This window comes from Ovis aries, chromosome 1 (genome assembly GCF_016772045.2).
Source record: "Ovis aries strain OAR_USU_Benz2616 breed Rambouillet chromosome 1, ARS-UI_Ramb_v3.0, whole genome shotgun sequence".
Lineage (NCBI taxonomy): Eukaryota > Metazoa > Chordata > Mammalia > Artiodactyla > Bovidae > Ovis > Ovis aries.
In genome coordinates this window covers 94,310,597-94,324,361 of record NC_056054.1, presented here as the reverse complement: position 1 = coordinate 94,324,361, position 13,765 = coordinate 94,310,597, and the positions used below count along the sequence as shown (strand labels likewise).

The following is a 13,765-nucleotide window of genomic DNA, read 5'->3' as shown; positions in this document are numbered from 1 at the left end:
CTCCAGGGGATCTGCCCAACCGAGGGACTGAACCCAGGTCTCCTGCATTGCAGGCAGATTCTTTATCATCTGAGCCACCAGGGAAGACCAGAAACATAGGAAAGAGTCCCGAAATGCTGCTGAAGTATGGAAAAAAATGAGGCCATAAGAAAAAGCAGGAGTGTTGTATATTAACAGTTGGGCACAATGTATTTATTCACAACTGTGTTCACTTGACCAGTGTGACCAAGCGCCTGTCATGTGCCAGGCTCTGGGCTGGGCTCTATGGTCTTCAGTTGGAACTTCCTGCATGGATTTCCCAATCAAAGATGATGGACTATAATGCCTTCTAATAAATAAGAAAACATTTGGGTGTGCCAGCCTTCAGAAAATGGAAAGATGAAAAGCTGTGCCAAAAGTGGTTTGGTTTTGCTCTTTTTAACTCCTCACCACAGCATAAGCCAAGTAGCAGCATGCAGGACAGACATTAAACCAGCTAACATTCTGTTCTGAGGACATCCTAGAGGGACAGTGCATCTATAAAGCACTATCCTCTGCTTTGCCTCCAGGATAGCTCATGACAGCAAGCCACTTCAAACACAGTGGAGAATTCACTCCCAGAGGGTCCTTGCTTCAGTCGTGTCCAACTCTGTGCAACCCAATGGACTGCAGCCCACCAGGCTCCTTTGTCCATGGGATTCTCCAGGCAACAATGCTGGAGTGGGTTGCCATACCCTTCTCCAGGGAATCTTCCCGACTCAGGGATTGAACTCACATTTCTTATGTCTCCTGCATTGGCAGGCAGGTTCTTTACCACAAGCACCACCTGGGAAGCTTGATGAGGGTCCTTGATGAGCCTCAGAAAGACCCACATCCAGGACATGGGTCAACACCACCATCCACAGGTGCACCTCAGAGTAGCCAGGAGGTCTGGGCAGCAGCCAGCATGCAGTGAGGACTGAGGTCGTAACACAAGCTCCTACCAACAATATGAAGTTTGTGATAATGTATCCTTTTCATTGCTATTGTAGCCAACATCATTTGCATCTTCCCCCTATCAGACTAAGACGATGAAAAGGAAGAAAGTCCACAAACTTTAGAACACATTGCTCAGCCAACTAAGGCTATGGATTGGAGATGTTGGAATTTCAACTCTCATACTCTGCAGGAGTGTGGAAATCTCCAAAGTAGTGTCAACATTTGGACCCAGCGAAAGGTGTCTGTGTCTCTTCTTGCTGTGGTTTGGGGGAGTCAGGAAAAGGAAAACCAGTGGTGCATAACCATCTACTGATTCAAGGTCAGTTCTAAATGGGGAAGAAAACACATATTCCTCAACTGAAACTTACTTGTGGCTGAGGTCCTCAACAAAACTTACACACACACACACAAAATCAGTAATAAGGAACAGTTTGCTGGGAATGAATGAAGGCAAAAGGAAAAGAGGGCAACAGGGGATGAGGTGGTTGGATGGCATCACCAACTCAATAGACATGAGTTTGAGCAAACTCTGGGAGATGACGAAGGACAGGGAAGCCTGGTGTGCTGCAGTCCATGGCGACTTAGCAACTAAGCAACAAACTGCCATCTAGAAACCTTGATCAGTTTTACTGTTTCTGTGGCTCTTCCCAGAGGTCCACTGGGAACCACAGATGGTCCACGGTAGGGACATCTCAGTAGCCCAGAGCACTATGAGGAGAGAGCCCAGTTTCAGGGCTAGGAGGACCTAGCTGCTGCAGCAGTGACAAACAGCAAACAGTTCCCAAGCCCTCCGAGGCACCACAGCCCCGTTGTGGAGAGGTGCCAGGCAGGTGAGAGATAAAAGGCCTAGGCTGCAGACAGGAGCGGTGGGAAAGAAGGGCGAGGACCCAGGGCTGGACCAAACAGCCCATCTGGCCCACAGCAAGGGTCAGCGTGAACTCAAAGAATTCTGGAGATGAACCGAGGCCTTGCAATCACCTAGCCCAGCCTCTTACTTTACAGAAGCTGAGAGCTATTCATCAACTTGTTCAAGGTCACAAAACCAGTGAGTGGAAGATCAAGGGCCAGAATCCCAGCCTCCTGTTTTAAAAGACGAGGACACAAATGTTGTCACATCTTAACTGCATCAATTCCTTTCTGTGTTTTCAAATATGTGTTTGACTGAGTATCTGGACTAAGACAGAGAGGGGGGAACAGTGCGCCGCGATGATGAGCCCAGACCCTGGAGCCAGGCTGTCTGGGCTTGAACCACAGCAGCTCACCCACTTACTGTGTGACTCTGAGTAAGTTACTTCACCTCTCTGTGACTCAGTTTTCTCTTCTATCAAATGGAGGTCATCATAGTTCCTACCCCATCGGGTTATATACCCACCCCGTTGGGTTAAAAGACCCTGATACTGGGAAAGATTTGAGAGCAGGAGGAGAAGGGGGGCAACAGAGGATAAGATGGTTGGATGGCATTATCAACTCAATGGACATGAGCTTGAGCAAACAACAGGAGACAGTGGAGGACAGGGAAGCCTGGCGTGCTACACTCCATGGGGTCAAAAATAGTCAGACACGGCTGAGCGACTTAACAATAATGGGTTATGAGGCCTACTGAAGAAGTTAATGAATGGAAAATATAGTGCCTGGCACAAAATAAGGGCTATATAAACGGCAGGAAGAAATTTTTTTTTTTTTTAATTTTGTATTGGAGTAGAGCCGATTAATGGGCTTCCCTAGTAGCTCAGGTGGCAAAGAACCCACCTGCAATGCGGGAGACCTGGGTTCAATCCCTGGGTCAGGAAGATCCCCTGGAGGGCATGGCAACCCACTCCAGGATTCTTGCCTGGAGAATCCCCATGGACAGAGGAGCCTGGCGGGCTAAGTCCATGGGGTCACAAAGGTTCGGACTAAGCAACTAAGCACAGCACAGCACAGAGCCGATTACCAATGTTGTAATAGTTTCAGGTGGACAGCAAAGGGACTCAGCCATATATATACATGTAAGGAAGGAATTTCTTGAGGAGGAATAACCCTCATCCTAATGTTGGTTCCTCCCCAGCACACCTGCTCCCAACGCCCATTCATCTTCCTCATAGGTTAAGCCTTTGTCCCTACAATACTTGGGACTAATGCTTCTAAAACCTCACACCTTTGTCTCTTAATCCATTCAGCCCAACCCAATCAGATGTTAGAGATAAACTGGCCAAAATGATGTGAGAAGTGAAGACTTTGGCTACTACCCACGAGGCCTACTGCCCCTCAGATTTGCATTTCTGAGACCCTGAACTCAGAAGTTACCTCTTCCAACCCTCACCTCCTACCTTCCTGGCCCACTCATGCCCTTGGACCTCAGAATCTCCTTTTTTTTTACCATCTTGTTCCCCAGGCCCTCAAACCTTCTGTGATTCACCAGGCCTTCCAGCCTGTCAGCTGCCAGTCCCACCTGGACCCCTTGGCCAATTGTCTCTGTGATGCTATCAGGACTTTTTATGAATTCCTGCACCCTCCTCTCATGGAGAGATCACACCATGTCCCTGTCTTGCTCCTCAGCTGCTGAACCTGGTAGAGGTCAGGAGACCAGGCTAAGTGCCTCCACTACAGACCTTCTTTCATGGCTAACTGACCACCTCCTTCATTCCCACAGAGCCCACCCCATCCCATACTCCCATACACCCATACTCCCCCTTGCGGTCTGATGCTCTGACCACGGCCTTTGCCCCAGAGTTCACCAGGGATGTCCAGACCACCAAATAGCCCATGTGTCAAGCAATCTTCCAGATAAGGCTATCTCAAAATTTAGAGAATTTGAATCCCTCTAAATCCCTCATTTGAATCCCTTAGGGATATGGTTAAACCACAGACTCGAATTCAGCAGACTGGACCAGGTCCTGAGATTTTTCTCAGGAGCTGTTGACACTCTTGGTCCCCAGACCCCACTTTGAGTAGTAAAGTTCTAGGGATTAATATGTTCTTGTTGTCGTTTTGGTCCCTAAGTTGTGTCTGATTCTTTTGCAGTGGACTGTAGCCCTCCAGGCTCCTCTCTCCATGGGATTCTCCAGGCAAGAATACTGGAGTGGGCTGCCATTTTCTTTTCCAGGGGATCTTTTCCACCCAGGGATCGAACCCACATCTCCTGCGTTGGCATGCAGATTCTTTACCATCTGAGCCACCAGGGAAGCCCAAGGATTTACATACATGAAGTTTAACATGTATATTTTCCTAGACATATTATTTTGTCTTCAAGACAAACCTGCAAGAGAGGTATTAGTGCCTTTTTACACGTGTAGAAAATGAGGTTCAGAAACCACTGCTGGAGGGCAGGATTCAAATGGGAGGCTGATTCCAAAGCCTGAGTCCTGTTTTTTTTTTTCTCTCCCTAAGTGACTTTGAAGAGCAGAAGTAGCTTAGAAGCACACATGTAATGCATTTATTTGTAATACAAATTATTGAAATCTTAGCTGATGAAGATAGGAGAAAGATGCATTGTAAAACTAACCCCAAATCCCCATGCTGGACATTCCAACTAAAAGCTGAAGGCCTCAAAGCAGCTGTCAGAGAGGTTAATTCCACCAGTCAGCGTGGACGAGGACACCCAGTGGGACATGAGACAAACTTTTACAAATGTACACAGAGAATGGAAGGGGACATATAGTGACCTCTAGCTTACACGTCTGGGGACTCTGCGGCCGCTCTCAGGGCTAAGCAGGCTGAAAGCATTGCAGAAACTAGGCGCCCCACACCTTGCGGCTCCCGCCCCGTCCCCACCACCTCCTCATTTCCATCCTCTCCACACACTCCAAAGCTAAGGCTTCTCTATCTCTCTGGTTTCCTGCAGCACTTGAGCACTCTGTCCGTGTATATGTTGTGCAGTGCTCAATCGCTTACTCATGTCCAACTCTTTGTGACCCTATGGACTGTAGCCTTCCAGGCTCCTCTGTCCATGGGGACTCTCCAGGCAAGAATACTGGAGTGGGTTGCCATGCCCTCCTCCAGGGGATCCTCCCGATCCAGTGACTGAACCCAGGTCTCCCTCCTGCATTGCAGGCAGATTCTTTACCAGCTGAGCTACCAGGGAAGCCCATATACATATATATATTTTATTTACTTGTGGCTGTGCTGGGTCTTCATTGCTGCATGGGCTTTTCTCTAGTTGCAGTGAGCGGGGGGTGTGGGGGTGGGGGGCTACTCTTCGTTGCAAAGCGCAGCCTTCTCATTGTGGCGGCTTCTCTTGTTACAGAGCATGGGTTCTGGGGTACGTGGGCGTCAGCGGTTTTCCTTCCTGGACTCTAGGGCACAGGCCCCACAGTTGTGGCACGTGGGCTTAGCTGCTCCACGGCATGTGGGATCTTCCCAGATCAGGGAATGAACCTGTGACTCCCCCGCTGGCAGGCAATTCTTTACCACTGAGCCACTGGGAAGCCCACTGACCATTTGTCCTTTAACAAATCTACAGCACCCACCTCTGCTTGGCTTCTGACAGTGATCTCCTGGTTCTCCTCCCTGGGACTACTCCTTCGAGAACTCCCCCTCCCATTTCCTGTCCCCTTGCTACAGGTATTCCCATGAACTCGCCCTTGACCCTTGCCTCTATTATCCAGTGCAGGTGGTGCTGCACTTTCTGGGGACACCACCAGCCACGCATTGAGTCCATCCTGTCCCACCCTTGGAGGGCAGAGCTGAGCTGGCTCTGTCCGATGCAGCATCCCCAGAGCTGAGCATAAATAATGCTTGGCCTGGAACTGGAGGTACTCTCTCAATATTCGCTAAATAAACCAATGAGTGACATGCCATGTCACTTAGCTTCTCATCTTCCACCTTGAAAGTACTCATCCCAAGGCCAGGCTGGGGCTCAGGGGCTGCAAGGCTCTCCCCCAGGTAAGAGGGAGAACAGCCAACCTCATCTGATCATAGCACATACAGGAAACGGTACTGGCTCTATGGCTGTCAGGGTAGACAGGGCTTCCGGTTTCGAGGCAGCTCTGACCTGTGAGTTCCAGGGGCTGAGGGTGTCAGTATCATGATACACCTACAACCCACTTGAAGCTTCCCACGTGGGTCCCTTAGCATGACCCACAAGCAGGGAAGTTTGGTCCAGTCTAACCCTAAGTAACAACAAGGAAGAACCATTATAAGGATGTTCTTGGCTCAGTATCACTTTTTTAAAATTATTATTTCTGGCTGTGCTGGATCTTCGTTGCAGCTTGTGAGCTACTCTCTAGTTGTGATGCTTCTGCTTCTCATCGCGTAGGCTTCTCTTGTTGCGGAACACGGACTTCAGCAATTGTGGCCCTTGGACTCTAGAAGACAGTCTTAGTAGTGGTGGCACACGGACCCAGTTGCTCCGCAGCATGTGGAATCTTCCTGGACCAGGGATGGACTCATCTCTCCTGCATTGGCAGGCGGATTCTTAACCAGTGGACCACCAGGGAAGTCCTGCTGTCACTTTTAAGGTCTGAGCAGTAACCCATCTGTCTGCATTGCTGCCTCTATTTCATTAGGATTCCAAGGTAGCACTCATTCTGAAAAGTCTCCTGAACCCTTATGTACAATGCTGTTCTTCACAGTTCTAAGGCAAATTCATCCTAGACAAGAGCAACTCTAAGCCAAACACTGTTTCTCCAAGGCCCTGCAACATCCTGAGAGATGTCAATGCCTTCACATTCAGCCACTTATAATAGTGCAAAGCAGGATGCACTTGAGGTCCCAGGACATCATATTTAAACTTGAATCCAGCTGCTTAGCGACTGCATAAGCCAGTACGAACACACTGTGAGTGTTGGGGGGAAATCAACACTTCGAAAAACACAAATCTGCCCACAGTGCCAGTATCTCTAGATCCTGGAAATTACACTGTTGGTCCATGAGAGTGTTAGCTACTGGGTCTAATTCTGTTGCTTCACAAAGACTACAGTTGGTATGGAGGAAAATATTCCAAGATCTAAAAAGCACTGGGTGTGCCAACTACAGCACTTTGCCTTTTCCAGAAGATAAATTATGACGAATTTTCTGCCAGTTCAAGTTATTTTCCCAAAGCAGAGCGTCAAATGGCCTTGCTACCCTGCCTTTAAGGAACCAAGGCAATTAAACCAAACAGCTATGAACTGCCCTGACAGCTTTCCCCAACTTCATGTGATAAAGTGAGACACAGACGCGCACTGACAGATAAGCACACACCTTCTTCAACTGTGAGACACAGCGCCAGTGTGGAAATGTACATTGAGTCTATGGGGTAGGAATCAACTCGGCAGCTCGGCACAGCAACAAAGTAGCCCTATACATGCCGACTAGCCAGACTGCCTTGTAAGGAATGATTGCCGATGACTAGAATTCCTATTCGGCAGGCTAATAAGAATAATTATAGCCAGGGCAGGCATTCATCAGCTTGGCAGATACAGGAATTCTGTTAACAAGGCTAAAATGAGAGCTGAGGACTCTCTGAAGGCCACAGCACTTCAAAGACCGTGGAGCTGGACTGATTGACTCGGGTTCCTCCCACCAGCCTTCCTCCTCCAGGGCTTTCTGGAGGAAGCCGTAGTTTGGTCCGTGTCCTCAGAGCAGGGTGGCGATGCCTTAGGGATTACAAAGCTGCCACATCTCTCAGGTGCATCCTGACACGGCCCCTCCCTTCAGGAATCCTGCCTGAGCTGCACTCACCCCAGACCTTCCTCTTCGTAACTGTACTTTTGCTTTCAAACCACTTGCATCCTTTTTCACTTAAACTAATCTTGCAGGGTACACAGCCTAAGATGATGGCGTACCTCAGTCAATCCTAGCTCAGCAGAGACCAAATTTGGGTCCTGCGGTCAAATCCTGGCTCAACCATGGATCAGCTGTAGGAATCCAGACAAGTTATTTAACTTTTCTGGCTGGCAGTTTCCTCATCTGAAACATGGAGAAAATAGCAGTACCTTTCTCAAACTGTTGTCAAGAGAATTCAATAGTCTGATGCTTGGTATGCATGTTATAAGTAGCAGCTATTATTACTCTGTGCCTGTTCTGAGTGGAACTCTGTGCAGAAGCTATGAAAAAAGCCCAAACAGGGCTTCCCTGATGGCTCACTGGTAAAGAATCCACCTACCAACGCAGGAGACATACGTTTGATCCTTGACCTAGGAGGATCCCACATGCCACAGAGCAACTAAGCTCGTGCGCCACTACTATTGAGACTGTGCTCAATAGCCCTAACTACCGATCCCATGTGCCCTACAGCCCAGGCTCCACAAGAGAAGCCACCGTACTGAGCAGCCTGTACATCACAACCAGGAGTAGCCTGCCCACTCGCCACAGCTAGAGAAAGCACTCCTACAGCAACAAAGAGCCAGCACAGCCATAAAAAATAAAATTATATATATATAAATCAAACACAATATTTAGTATATGGATACATGTACATTATATATGAGTGGCTATGCCTGGGCAGCGGGAGGGTGGGCACGTTCATCCTTTTACCTCATATTCTTTATAAGTGACACCGAGACAGCCAGCTGTCCCCCAGATCTGTTCTTCTCGTCTTCCACGGTGGTCAGCACACTGCTACCAGCTTCCTCTGCATTTCCCAGCCTCCCTGGCAGCTAGTGTGGCCTGGATCAAATCCTCTGCCCTGAAGTGTATGCAGAAGTGGTAGGAGCCACTTCCGAGCTTAGCCCAGGAAGCCTCTAGATAGCCCCCTCCATGCTCTTTTCCCTTTGTGCTACGCGCTCAGTCACTCATTGTGTCTGACTCTCTGCAACCCTATGGACTGCAGCCTGACAGGGTCCTCTGTCCAGGGGATTTTCCAGACAAGAATACTGGAGTGGGTTGCCATTTCCTACTCCGGGGGATCTTCCTGACCCAGGGATCAAACCTGCATCTCCAGTGTCTCCCACATTGGCAGGTGGATTCTTTACCACTGAGCCACCTGGGAAGCCCCCTATTTACGGGGCTGGAAAGGGGATGATGACAACCCAGGTGAACTTAGAAACTACAGGCTGAAGACAGCAAAACCACCATCAGCCTGGGAGCTCAGAATGCCCATGTGAAACAGCAGTCCCACCCGACCATTTCACTGGAAACACCTCCAACCCACTCCCCGGCCCCCCAGGAACGGCTAGGAAAGACACTTCTGTTGTTCGAACCGCTGCGCTTTCAGTCTATTTTGTGAGAACAATTCAGCCTACCCAATAGAATAATACAGTACCCATCTATGAAATTTGGATTTTAAAACAGATGCAATGTTTTTGTTGTTTAGAAACTATTTTGATGGGTTTGCAACTTTTTTAAAAAAGATGCACACGAAGAGAGAGAGTATCTTAATCCCTCTCCACAGTCTTCATACCTCCCACTCTCTAATTCATGCTGCACACTAGGACTGACCTCCTCAAACACATCACCATGCTGTCTCAATCTCACACTGCGAATCTGCAATGGCAGACCATAACCCACAGATAAAATGATATATACATGCCTTCATCCAGGCAGCCAGGATTTACCAAACACCTGCTCTGTGCTGGACACCCAGTATGAGCAATACTACAGTGAACAATACCAACCTGGTCCCTGCCTCATGGGATATAATCAGAGTGGGGATTTAGAGCAGGAAAAATCATCCACAGGGAGATAAATAAGTACTCTGATGGGAGAAGCACAGTTGTGCAGCAGCACCCACAAGGCCAACATCCAAATGGCAAGGACCTCAGCACTGCAGGAACAGCTTTGAGAATCCAACCCAGACCCACGTTTCCAATTTGCCCTCCTAGTGTATCCTCTGCCCTCCTCCAGTTTCATGGTACTTCCATGCCCTTTCTGAATGAACCATGTCCTTCCACTTATCCACGCTGGATGCCTTTCCCCGGAGCCTGGAAGCCTCTCCCATCTTTTCTCTCAAAATACTAATTATCCTCAAGGCTCAGCTCAAATGTCACCTCTTCAGCAAAATCAACCTCAATCCCAAGTCAAAATTAATCATCCTCTTCCTTGCTTCCTACCAGCACCTGGTTTCTATGTCAGGTATGTCATTCTGGCTTGTAGTTAGCTTTTATTATTAACTGTCTGCCCACCCCAACTGACCACTCAGTGAGACGCTATGTCTTGGTCATTTGTCTGGGACACTCTTATTGCCACAGTGGGGATTCAAGAAATGCTGTATATACAGATGGATGAGACATAGGCCATGGAAGTGAAAACCTGAAGCTGAGTGTGTTCTGCTGTGATCATGATAGGTAGACTCATTTAGAGAAGCTTTACGGAGGAAGCAGTTTTAAGGGGGAAAGGAAATAGGTAAGAGGGAAGAAGAAGGAGACACTTTCCCAGGTCATGAGAAATGGAAAGACCAGAAGGTCTACATACATTCAATGTAAAGGGTAGCAAACAAGTTCCTTAGAATGAGAAAGGCCCTACTCAGAGAGAAGTAGCAAGGAAGAGAATACAAGGGGCAGAACATCCTCAGAAGAAAATCATAAGGGATCATGGAATTAAGGTGCACCTCCAAAAACAATCCGAAGGGAGGCTGGTAGGAAAAGTCAAACAGGAAGATGTCAGATCTGTGTAGGGAGCTGTCAGAACTGGGGCTAGGACAGTAGCTTTAGATAAGGATGAACAGAAGATGCTGGAGTCTGCACTATAGGAAAAGCGACAGAGTTGAGGGACAGAGTGAATGTGGAGGTCAAAGAGAGGGACAGTAAGATTATGCCCAGGTTGCAATACAAGAGGAAAGATGATCTAGCTTATCAACATACTGGGTGGCAGGAATCAGTACAGCGTAGAGTATCACAGGGAGGGCATCTGAGAGGTCAAACTGAAGCCACACCAAGTGAGGTTCGGTATGGCAGAGTTATTACATAAACATGAAGTTCAGTAACTGTTAGGGGACAAGGCATTCACTGGTGACACCAGAGACATTCCCGGTGCATAGGTGACATGAGACGTCCAGCCAGGCAGGGTGCACTGGTATACCTCAAAGCTACCCCAAGCCGGGCTTTCCCCACTTCTGTTTTTGCTTTCGTTAGTCTCTCTTTGCCCTTTCTCTCTTTTCCTCTTACCATAGTTACTCAAAGACATTCTTTTCAAATTTCTACCTGGCCGCACCCACTTAACTAGTGCAAGGGTTGTGAATCACACAACTCTAGGGAGGGCCATTCACACAGGCAGAACGTGACAGCAGCTCCTAGAGTTGTTCCTAGAGTTGAGCAGTGTACAATCAGTGCAACCAGGGGCCGCGGCCCTGCCTGACCCAGACACATCAGCCAATTACGTAAAGGGTGTGGACTATCACCAGCAGTGTGCACCAGAGGGAAAACCTACAAGGGTCCCAGAGTGAAAGGAAGAGAATAAAAGCACTAAGATCTGAGAGCACAGAACAGATGCCACAAAATCAAGTGAAAGACGTGCAAGCTTTCTGCACCTGGTGGCATCTAAAGCAATGTGGTGGCTGGGTGAGCTCTCTTAGGGAGGCAGTTCCAGAAAACCCCTCAGAGGGGAAGGAAGAAAACACAGTAGCAGCTAGGAAGGCTGGCCCCCACCAGCGGCAGGAGTCACAGGGGTGGGGACAGTGTGAGACCCGATGCCAGGCTGGGAGTGGCAATGGAAGGCCTCCACTGGGACCCTCTGGCCGTAAGTGCAGTGTAGTCACTTAGCCTGTGTGCAGCTGGGGCCTGGCTAGGATAGACACCACACACTGTGTGGCTTTATAAAAGATTCAGTTCTGCCATCTCCAGGGGTGAGGAAGAAAATCCCCGCGCAGGTCACAGGATTCCTTCTGTTCTGGTTGACGCTGACTAAAGGCTTCAAGTACAGCTTTTAAGAGTCAGCCTCCCTGATCCACGGTGGCCACTTATTAAGCAGATGATTTCTGTGGCTGATAACCACTTGGTTATACTAATATAACCACATTATACGAGGTGAAGATGGTGTCTGTGTCTATGGAAGATGGGGGCGGGGTGGGGGGGAAACACCAAAGATTCCTTGGGTTGGGTGGAGGAAGCTGGGTCAAATGATCAGGAGGCACCGAGGTTTAGAGAGTGTGCAAGACAGGGGACATCAAGGGAGAAAAGTAACAGGTAGGAAAAGTTGAAGAAGCCAAGGCACCCAGGTCTTTGTGTGCAAATATGCAGCGAGGCAGCTTCTACAAGCGCTGAAGGAGAAGACTGAGGCAGAAAAGCTAGTTACAGCTAACACAACGGAGGGCCCCGCACACCCATTCTGACTGTAGCGCTCGGGGCCACCCGGTGACCTTCGGAGAAGGAAGTTGGTGGATCCTCTCGCTTCCCTGGAAAGGCAGCTGGGCGCGGGGTAGGGTGTGCGGAGCGCGGTTCTGCCGCTCTCGGCCATGGCGGGGCAGATGAAAGCCGCAGATTTCCGCTCGCAAGCCCGGGACTAGGGCCGGGACCGCAGGCACCTTCCGGGCCGGGAGTTCAAGGTGAGCCGGCAGCTGGCGACTAACAGGTAGGGAGGGCCGGGGGAAGCCGGCCGCGGGCCACTCCCCCCCTGCACATGGGGGCGAGGCTCGGCCTACAGGACGGCGACTCGCACCCCGCGCCCGGCTCCGGGCGGCCCCGCGCCCTCTCCCCAGCCGGGCCCTGCCTCCCGCGGACCCCGGCCAGGTCTCCCGGGAGCGGCCCCGGCCCCGTTGGCGCTCCAGGCCGCGCGCGGCAGCCGCGCCCCGCCAGTCCCCCCGCGCCCGGCCGAGCCCCCTGCGCCTCACCGGGCCCCGCGCGCACTCACCCAGCGACAGGAGCGCCAGCAGCAGCGGCCTCGGCGCCAGGCGCCCCATGCTCGCCGGGCGGGAGCGACTCTCCCCCTCCTCCTCCTTCCCCGCCGCCTCTCCTCCTCCTCCTCCTCCAGCTCCGGCTGCTCCAGAGTCAGCGCTCCTCCGCCTGGGCCGCGCGCCTGCTCCGCTCTCCTCGCGAGCCGAGAAATCCCAGCGCTGGGGCCGACGTGCGCCCCTCGCTCCGCTCGGCTCACGCCCGCCTCTGCCCGCCTCCTCCAGCCGGCCGGGCACCGGGAGCCGGGCGCCAAGGCCGCCCCGCCGAGCCAAGCTTGCAGCCCCGACCGCTTCCCGAAAGCAGGAGGGAAGAACCGCAGCACCCGCCCGCCCGCGCCTCCCATCCGGCGCTTTGCCAGCAACAAACACAAACTTTCCCAAGCCCCTCCCCGCTCCAGGTAACGGAGGCAGCGCTGGGACCACCCGCTTAAAGGGGAGGAGGCGTCGGAGCCCACCCAGCTCTCCCCCCTCGGGGCCCCCGCCCCGCCACAAACTTTCCTCCGACCTTTAAAAGTTGGCCTTGGAAAGACTCGTCTGGAAATCCCATCGCTTGAGCGCCATTCCTAGCCACCCCGCGTCCCACCACTCTGGAGTCCCCACGTGGGCCTCCGGGTCCCTCTGCTAACTCCCCGCACGGTCACCGACTCGTCCCGAACGAAGCACCCACCAACCAGCCGCTAGGACTTGGCTAAATATTATCCAGATAGGACTGAAAGAGATGAAGGGACTTAAACGCCGGGGATGCCAGCCTCCAAGGTGCAGAGGCGTGAAGTGTTTGGGTGCCTTGCCCGAAGATTCACAGCGAAGTGTCAAGACCAAAACCCAGATCTCACAGGCTCTGCTCACTGCCCTGTGGTTGGGTAGGCCTCGCCTCCCGTCGCCCACCTCCTTCCTTCCTTCTCCCGGGTGCCTATGGCACTGATTAACACTTACCACAAATAGACCCATGGTGGGGGGGTGCGGACGCTCAGAACCCAAGTGTATTAATAGCTTCAGTACTTCATATGGAATGTACTCTTTAAACTTTTTATTTATTGCTTTAAGTGGACAGAACTGGTTGCCAATAAAGATTCTTTTCTTCCC

The 13,765-nt window shown here is 50.9% G+C and overlaps 1 protein-coding gene across 1 annotated transcript in view; it reads right to left on the bottom strand.

Annotated features, from left to right (window-relative positions):
* The window catches only part of PTGFRN (prostaglandin F2 receptor inhibitor), an 83,684-nt gene extending 70,684 nt beyond the window's left edge, over positions 1 to 13,000 (bottom strand). The window contains exon 1 of the mRNA XM_042253106.2: positions 12,643 to 13,000. Coding sequence (XP_042109040.1) covers positions 12,643 to 12,691 — 49 coding nt within the window. The 5' untranslated portion in view covers positions 12,692 to 13,000. The remainder of the gene's footprint in view (positions 1 to 12,642) is intronic.
* Positions 13,001 to 13,765: the final 765 nt, after the last annotated feature.